Source organism: Oncorhynchus tshawytscha, linkage group LG26, assembly GCF_018296145.1.
Source record: "Oncorhynchus tshawytscha isolate Ot180627B linkage group LG26, Otsh_v2.0, whole genome shotgun sequence".
Lineage (NCBI taxonomy): Eukaryota > Metazoa > Chordata > Actinopteri > Salmoniformes > Salmonidae > Oncorhynchus > Oncorhynchus tshawytscha.
The window spans coordinates 35,478,614-35,487,823 of record NC_056454.1 but is presented as its reverse complement, the minus strand read 5'-3'; the positions used below and the strand labels follow the sequence as shown (position 1 = coordinate 35,487,823).

Below are 9,210 nucleotides of genomic sequence, written 5' to 3'. Positions count from 1 at the left end.
TTGTAACAGGACCCATTGTCAGGTATTAAAGTCTCTACAATGCCATGCCTGGCAAAGGCTGCTTTCAGCTTGTGTATCACAGCTGCAGATGTGGTGCTGTGAAGCTTGTCAAGTTCGAAGTATGTGCTGTAGTAGTCCACTGTTACGATGTAGTCCTCGCTGTTCCAGGTGAACAGATCGGTTGCCACGACCTGCCAGGGTCGGTCTGGGATACAGTGAGGTAACATTGGGTCTTTGGTGTTTGAGGGGTGTCGTTCAAGACATATGGTGCATTTACCAACAATGTTTGCACATTCTGGGCCAAAACAAAATGTCCCATGCTCTCTGTTTGCACTTTTCCATGCCCATGTGTCCAGCATGGATCATTGTCAAAATCTCTTCTCTGAGACTGGTAGGAATAATGATTTTCTCTCCTTTGAAAATGATTCCGTTGATCTGTGATAGTTCATCACGATGGTTCCAGAATTCTGAGACGCTCTGAGGACATTTTCTCCTCTCCTCAGATAATCCATCCTGTATGACTTTCCTCAGCTGTGTGAGTTGTGTCCTGTTCTGTTTCTGCTTGGATCTCCTTCAGTTTTGTGTCACTAACTGGTAAGTTACTGTACACAGTGTGCACTTGCATGTCCATGCCTTCACTAAGGCTGCTGTCCTTACAGGTAAGAAACTTCCTGGAGAGTGTGTCTGCGACAGGGATGTCTTTGTCTGGACGGTGAGTGATTGTGAAGTCGTATTTTTGAAGTTGAAGGATCATTCTCTGTAGCCTTGGCGGGGGAGCGGCTAGTGGTTTCCTCATGATTGACTCAAGGGGCTTGTGGTCAGATTCTACAATGACTTGTCATCCATATATGTACTGATGGAAACGTTTACATCCGAACAGAATGGCGTAGAGCTCTTTTTCGATTTGAGCGTAGTTGATTTCACAGTCTGTGAGAGATTTGGAAGTGTAGCCGATGGGCTTTCCTTCTTGCAGTAGCACTGCACCTAGTCCATACTTCGACGCGTCCACTTGGAGTCTGAGCTCTTTGTCGGGGTTGTAGTAGGCAAGGATTGATCCTTGTTCTCGTGATCAAGTCTTTCACATTCTGAATAATAAAATGCAGTGCTACAGGATATTTCTTAACATAGCTCTTTATTAGCTAGCTATAACTGGCATGTTCATGTATCGCCAATTAGGTTCAAAACGACCATGACCTAACCATTTGGGTGGTCTTAACCAATCATAGCACAGTATGATATGGGGGTAAAATGCATCCAATTACAATTCAGTATGTTTACACATATGAATATTACTGCAGGTATTATCCGGCCTGTCCGGGCTAAAGCGGCTGGAATCCGAGCTAAAGGTAAAGACCACTAGCAGTGGCTAACAATGACTAAATAGCTAGTAGCTAATTAGCTGGCTAGCTTCTGATGGATGTTCCAGTTACAAGGTCTAAAAAATAGCAGATCTGTACCACATTGGGTGAGGCAGGTTGCAGGAAGGTATATTTAATTAAAAAATAGAAAAAAAAGAGATTTAAATATAATGACATGTATTCAACCCCCCCTCCGGAAAATACAATATTTACATGGGACATAAACAAACACGTCTTACTGCTGCGCCATCTAGCAATTAAGAAGTTCGACTTCGTAGCCTTTATATCTATGGGGATAAAGGGCACTGCCAAGGTGGAGAGAAGGACCAGGAAGATATAAATCATTGTGGATGCTGCAGAGAGGTTCCTGGGGCTGAAAGATTTCTTGGCGAAGGAGTTGTCACAAGCCCTACCACCCTCTCAGGGCCTACAGCCTGAGAAGGGAGACATGGAGATTTGAAAGAAGGAAGAACTGGGATTTTTGTTTTGTCAATGTACTATTTTTATTTGGGTGGATTAAGTTAGTTTCCCTATTACGTATGGATTTTCTTTTAACCTTGTTTTGGTTTCAACCGGTCCAGTTGGTGGCAGCAATACACCCTTCTCGGTTGTGAAATCCAAAGAAGAAGAAAAAGAGGGCGGGAGGGAAGTATACGCAGTTACATCACGGGCAGGCCCTTGTCCCTGACGCTTTGGCGGGAGAAGCGAAAAAAACTAAGAAGTGAAGCTACCGCAGTCAAACTCAGCTTTAGCGTCATTTCAAGATATCAAACGTGTACGATAATTTCAAAATAGTGGAAAACGTAGCTATATTTCGTTAAATGGATCCTGATCTTTGCACGGACGAAGGCTGGACGAAAACGAAGGAGGCTGTCGCGCATTTTCGAAAACTTCTGCTGTGCTCAAAATGGTAAACACGCTACATTTAACTTGAATTATTTATTGTGAAACTGGGCATGTTTGGCTGCTTGTTGCTAACTAATTGAGGTCATTTATAATAATAGCGAGATCTAACTTACACGATTATGGTCATGTCTTTGATATACTTTGTCATTCCAGTTCAAAACTGATGAACGAACCTGTGTGCCTCGGGGTTTGTGAACATATGCTTTGCAGGTGAGTGGATGGTGTCCCTCTTGGAATGGCTAACTTGGTAGAAGCAGATTGTTGTACTTTACTTGGCTTGTTATTTTACTATCCTGAGGTTATCAATGACTTGTGATTCTTTGTACTAACTACTAGGTCGTGTGCTGGTCCTCAGGCTGGAGAGGGATGTGTGGTGTGTCACAGTCCTGCCTGGGTGAAAGACATTCGGATCAACAGACAACTCAGCAATATCACAGAACTCTATGGCAACCTAGACTCACTGCTCAATCCCACTGGCTCCGATTACTCCGGTATGTTATTATTAGAAAATAAAAACAACTGTATTGTCCATTGGTTAGAATGGAAATGTTTCTACTGCTTTTCCCAACACCCCCAGATTATTATATTATAACGACTGTGCCTGTCACTCACCATGATAATTAGGATACGGACACACGGCTAGTGTTTGCTGGCCGAGAGTACTTATAACCCCTGAACAGAGTGCAGGCTGTAATTTGTGAAAGAGTGCTGACCAATTTCATTGGTTGAAAATGTTGGCAGTCAGATGTCTACAGCGGGTGGTTCTTAAAACACAGCAGACTAACGCTAGATCCACATTCAGTGTGATGTGCACAAGCCTTAAGATAAAGGAATTACAGACAGCACTGAACTCTTCCACAACCTAGATTAACTCTTTATTCCCCCGAACGTCTGTGACTGTTCACTCAACATGATAGTTATGACTATGCTTTCACTTTGTTTCCCCTGTAGGTAGGTACAACTTGTAGGATATTAATGATAGTATTCCTTGAAGAAGACGAGTAGGCGGCATGTAGCCTAGTGGTTAGAGCGTTGGACTTGTAACCAAAAGGTTGCAAGATCGAATCCCCAGGTAAATATCTGTTGTTCTGCCCCTGAACCAGGCAGTTAACCCACTGTTTCTAGGCTGCCATTGAAAATAATAATTTGTTCTTAATTGACTTGGCTAGTTAAATAAAAGTTAAATAAATAAATAGGCGGCCAGTGTGGTGCAATACACTTTAGTAAACTATTAACAAAATATACCGTATTTACAAAATAATACATACAGGAGCAGTCAGAATTGTACATCAGGATGCACAACTGCAACGGGTTGTGCACCCTGATGTACAATTCTGACTGCTCCCATATGTATTCCTTTGTAAATATATTCCATTTTATTACCTACCATTTAGGGGCCTACCTTTCCACTGCCCTCATCTCACCTGTGATATTATTCCTTAACAAAGGTAGTCCTGTATCCCTTAGCATTTAGCACAAATGGAAGTATTACCATGTATTCCCTCTTTTTTTCCTCCCTCCCATCATAATCCCTGTTAATGACAGTAATGACGCAATGCCATTATGTATGGTGGTGTTTAGCTTCTATACTTGAGCAAACGGGTGATGTTCATGTTGCCGCAGTGGTAGAGGAACACTGACTGGCAGCTACATGCCCCTCTGGGTCACCAAATTAGATACTAGCTAGCTTGCTAGGCAGAACAGGCTGGATGTGTGACAAGCAAGGTCGCGTGAATGAATGCAGCGCAGACAACCAAACACAACCACGGGTGAATCTAGTGGAATACAAATTGTGCCGTGACAAGGAAAGAAAAAATTATAGTGCTACCTTACCACTTGCTTTCACATATGCCATTATAGACTCTGTCCTTAGCTTAGGTGAGACGTTTTGATGTGTGGTTTCAGTTTGTCCTACCAGTATTCTTCTCTTTCCTGTACTATTTTCAGATGCCCTTCCCATTACACCACCAGCACAGTCAGATAAATCTGTCTTAAAGCACAAGAAGAACTTCAAGATCTGGTTTAGTCCCCGCAGCCGCAAGGTGCGCTGCCGGGTAGAGAAGCCTGCGGTGGTGCCTCTCCCGGAGGTTGGGAGTGGGACTGTGAAAGCTGCTCCAAGACATCCTGAGACACTACCTGAGTCTAAAGGCAAAGACCTGTCTGTCTTCAACTTCAACTCCTCCTCCCAAGACTCTGGCTCATCCTCTCCTCAAAGGGTGACTAACTATGAAAAGAAGAAAGCGACTAAGAAGACGAGAAATGGGGGTGGTGTCAGGAAGCCTGCAGCTGGGGGTGGGCAGAAACCAACCAAGCATGAAGAAACCAAGCAGAATGTCAAGACACAGAGGCTGGAGGCAATCAACCAGCAGTGGGGCTTTGGCGGAGTGAGAGAAGGAGATGTCGGAGAGGAAGAAGAGCAGGTCACTGCAGAGGAAGGAGAGCACAGGTCTAGTAAAAGAGTTTCCTTCCAAAGTCCAGCCACCTTGCCTGCCACTGCGGAGCCTCAGAAGGAGGATCTCCCTCAGGGGAACACCATAATCCTCAGCCCCAGCAGAAGCATCCTGAAGGTGGTTCAGCCAGGAGAGAACGTCCCACACTCTGAGGACCAGGACAGTCCAAGCCCACACACCACCCCTTCTCAGCTGGATAAGATATCTGCAAAGCAGCACTCTAAACCAAATGAAGAAATGACTAAAAAGCCTGACCTGCACTCCCCTCCTAAGCGCACTCCCAAAAGATTCTGTGTGGAAGATAAAAACATCTCACAGTGTACCCCAAAGAAACCCAGGGCATCTCCTGGCCAGGGTAGACGTCCGGAAGTGGACAGGGTTGCACTCCCAGCCATGCATACCTCGCCCTCCCCCGCTGCCTGCCCCAGACAGGGTCGAACCTCCACCAGCACCAGGATATCCAGAGAAGGAGAGCAGCAGTGGGGCAGTAGCCCGTGTTCCCCCGCCCCCCTGGGGAAGAGATCCCCGGGCAGACTGTCACAGAACAGCCCAGCGGTAGTGAAGAGAAACCACAAGGGAGAGACACCCCTACACCTGGCAGCAATAAAGGTGAGATAAACATGACTTGGGTCACAGGCTCAGGGTCAGTTGTTAGAGACATGTTAAATTGTAGCAGCTGATCCCAGACCTGCTGCTATTATCAATCATTCACAGTGTTGGGACATTGATTACCTCGGGAGGATCCATGCAGGGATTACAGCAGTGTTTACAGGGCTTATGTTAAGCTCCCTGCTATTCTCCCAGGGCTGGGAAGGGAATGCTTGTCTGATCAGTAAAGAGTAGTGCTATGGGCCATGAGAGAACCACACCGCACAACCAGGTAGATTTAGAAATTCCGATTTAAGCTAGATTCACAACAAGGCACCCAGAAAACCTTAAACTACAATAGTAACAACCTTAAACTACAATAGTCTCCCCAGGTTATGTTACTATCTCTTTGATTGTATTACTGTCTGCTTCCCAAATGGCACCCTATACCTATGTAAGAGTACTGCACTATATAGGGCTTAGGTTGCCATTTGGGACACACGCTGGTTGTGTGAAGTGCATCTTCTCATGTCTCTAGTAACTGACTCTGTACCTGTGAACCTGATTGATGATCACTGCAGGCCCCATGATGCCTGTGTAGGATCAGATGCTGTGTTTGGAGTACATGTTGACATGTCTCTAACACCTGACCCTAGACATGTGGCCTGATGCATCTTTGTGAACCTCAGAGTAATTGATTGATCATAGCAGCTGGTCTAAGATGATTTTAGATCAGCCAATGTGTTTGAATGGCATGTTCATATCTTTTACAACTGACCCTAAACCTGTGGCCTGTCTCCTCTCTCTGTCACCCCTGCAGGGTGATGTGGAGACGGTGAAGGAGCTCCTAGACCAAGGGGCTGACCCCAACCTGAAAGACAATGCTGGATGGACACCGCTGGTGAATGAAGCCTTGTCTCCTCAGTCTCTCCTTGTCTAGACAGCAAATACATCCAATCATATACATCAAGGGACAGATAGGAATACAGGTCAGGGGTGTCAAACTCATTTTGTCCCGTGGGCTGCATTCGGTCCGGAAGGCCTCATTGAAAACTGGTTGTATTTCCTTGCCGTCAAAATTTGATTTCGAAATTTCCGATGCTCCCTGATTATCTAGCTTTCATTTGTGATTTTTAGCGGGCTTGACACAAACTTTATGAATGTAGGTCCATTGTCATTTCTACACCGTTTTAATTTGTTTTTTCGTCATTTTAAAGTATATTGTGTTCGTTCCTCCCCAACACCTTTTGTACAAATTTTTACTCAAACTACCCTCGGCCGGATTAGACCCCTTCATACGGGCTTCATGTTTGACACCCCTGATTTACATGTTGGTATAGCATGCCAGTCTTTAACTTTGCCCTGCCCGATAGAAGCGCTGTTATACGTATGCATACAGTATTACACATATATGACTTTTGGCATTTTTAAAGGGATACTTAGAAATTTTTGTTACAGCACGAGGCATGTAACCTGGGCCACCTGGGTGTAGTGGAGGTGTTGGTGGAGAGGGGAGGCGTGCTGTTGAACACACCAGGCTACAAGAACGATTCTCCTCTACACGACGCTGTCAGGAACGGACATACTGGCATTGCCATGCTACTGCTGCAGCACGGGGCTTCACAGAGCGTCTTGTGAGTATGATTGAATTTATGTATTATTTTTTTTAGCCACTCTTGTGGCCCATCCCACATGGCATTATACACATTAATATGGTAGAGCATATTGTGAGTATGGAAGAATGCACACTGATATCCGCAGCGAAACCCTTAGTCACATACAGTGGGGCAAAAAAGTATTTAGTCAGCCACTAATTGTGCATGTTCTCCCACTTAAAAAGATGAGAGAGGCCTGTAATTTTCATCATAGGTACACTTCAACTATGATGGACAAAATGAAGAAAAAAAATCCAGAAAATCACATTGTAGGATTTTTAATGAATTTATTTGCAAATTATGGTGGAAAATAAGTATTTGGTCAATAACAAAAGTTTATCTCAATACTTTGTCATTGCCAACAAAGGGTATATAACAGAGGTCAAACGTTTTCTGTAAGTCTTCACAAGGTTTTCACACACTGTTGCTGGTATTTTGGCCCTTTCCTCCATGCAGATCTCCTCTAGAGCAGTGATGTTTTGGGGCTGTTGCTGGGCAACACGGACTTTCAACTCCCTCCAAAGATTTTCTATGGGGTTGAGATCTGGAGACTGGCTAGGCCACTCCAGGACATTGAAATGCTTCTTACGAAGCCACTCCTTCGTTGCCCGGGCGGTGTGTTTGGGATCATTGTCATGCTGAAAGACCTAGCCACGTTTCATCTTCAATGCCCTTGCTGATGGAAGGAGGTTTTCACTCAAAATCTCACGATACATGGCCCCATTCATTCTTTCCGGATCAGTCGTCCTGGTCCCTTTGCAGAAAAACAGCCCCAAAGCATGATGTTTCCACCCCCATGCTTCACAGTAGGTATGGTGTTCTTTGGATGCAACTCAGCATTCTTTGTCCTCCAAACACGACGAGTTGAGTTTTTACCAAAAAGTTATATTTTGGTTTCATCTGACCATATGGCAAATGCTCTCTAGCATACTTCAGACTGGCCTGGACATGTACTGGCTAAAGCAGGGGGACACGTCTGGCACTACAGGATTTGAGTCCCTGGCGGCGTAGTGGGTTACTGATGGTAGGCTTTGTTACTTTGGTCCCAGCTCTCTGCAGGACATTCACTAGGTCCCCCCGTGTGGTTCTGGGATTTTTGCTCACCGTTCTTGTGATCATTTTGACCCCACAGGGGTGACATCTTGCGTGGAGCCCCAGATCGAGGGAGATTATCAGTGGTCTTGTATGTCTTCCATTTCCTAATAATTGCTCCCACAGTTGATTTCTTCAAACCAAGCTGCTTACCTACTGCATATTCAGTCTTCCCAGCCTGGTGCAGGTCTACAATTTTGTTTCTGGTGTCCTTTGACAGCTCTTTGGTCTTGGCCATAGTGGAGTTTGGAGTGTGACTGTTTGAGGTTGTGGACAGGCGTCTTTCATACAGATAACAAGTTCAAACAGGTGCCATTAATACAGCCATTAATACAGGTAACGAGTGGAGGACAGATGAGCCTCTTAAAGAAGAAGTTACAGGTCTGTGAGAGCCAGAAATCTTGCTTGTTTGGAGGTGAATGTAGGTAAATTCATTACAAATCCTGCCCCAACTGTAGACCAGGTGTTTTTAGAGCTGCATTCTGTTTTTGTTACCTTACAAAAATGTTTACTTTCTAACTTATACTTAATGTCAGGAACACTAAATATATGTTCTCTAAAATAGAGCTGGTCTACATATTTATGAATTGATTGATATTCCCTACGATGAGTTTCCCACCTATAAAGATCTGGGCTTTTTGATTGTCGATTAAAAAAACATGCTGGTGAGCTATAGTACAATAATCGGTACCGGCGTTGAAAAATCATATTCGGTCGACCTCTAGTCTTAACATCAGACAGGATGGCATTGTCTCCTTCAATCCTTGCAATGGCTACTGCTATAGGTTTCAGGCTGCTTACCACTCTCCCAAAATACATCATCCAGGAGGATCCTCTTGATGGGGCAGACTGATATGGCCATTTCTTAGTGAGACTCCTTCCCCTCCAGGAGACTGTCAAACATATTGACAACACCACCCCAACGGGTGTTGCTGGGCAGCTTCAATGTGGTGCTCTTATTCTTCTCACTTTGCTTGGTGGGGTAGTGCTATAAATTGATGACCCTTCACATACTTAATAATTTCCTTGGCTCTCTTGTAGAGTGTATCCATTGTTTTCATTGGCATGATGTACTTGAGGAGCAGATTCAATGCATGAGCAACACAGCCAATGGGTGTGATGTGAGGATAGGACTCCTCCACTTTAGACCAAGCAGCCTTA

At 44.6% G+C, this 9,210-nt stretch overlaps 1 protein-coding gene across 2 annotated transcripts in view; it reads left to right on the top strand.

Moving 5' to 3' along the window:
- Positions 1 to 1,999: 1,999 nt before the first annotated feature.
- The window catches only part of bard1 (BRCA1 associated RING domain 1), a 29,070-nt gene continuing 21,859 nt past the window's right edge, over positions 2,000 to 9,210 (top strand). The window contains exons 1-6 of one of the 2 annotated variants that reach the window (XM_024389654.2): positions 2,000 to 2,268; positions 2,418 to 2,474; positions 2,601 to 2,755; positions 4,212 to 5,323; positions 6,123 to 6,203; positions 6,761 to 6,936. In XM_024389654.2, the coding sequence (XP_024245422.1) occupies positions 2,180 to 2,268; positions 2,418 to 2,474; positions 2,601 to 2,755; positions 4,212 to 5,323; positions 6,123 to 6,203; positions 6,761 to 6,936 (1,670 nt within the window). In that variant the 5' untranslated portion in view covers positions 2,000 to 2,179. The remainder of the gene's footprint in view (positions 2,269 to 2,417; positions 2,475 to 2,600; positions 2,756 to 4,211; positions 5,324 to 6,122; positions 6,204 to 6,760; positions 6,937 to 9,210) is intronic. The other variant, XM_024389655.2, reaches the window with a different exon arrangement.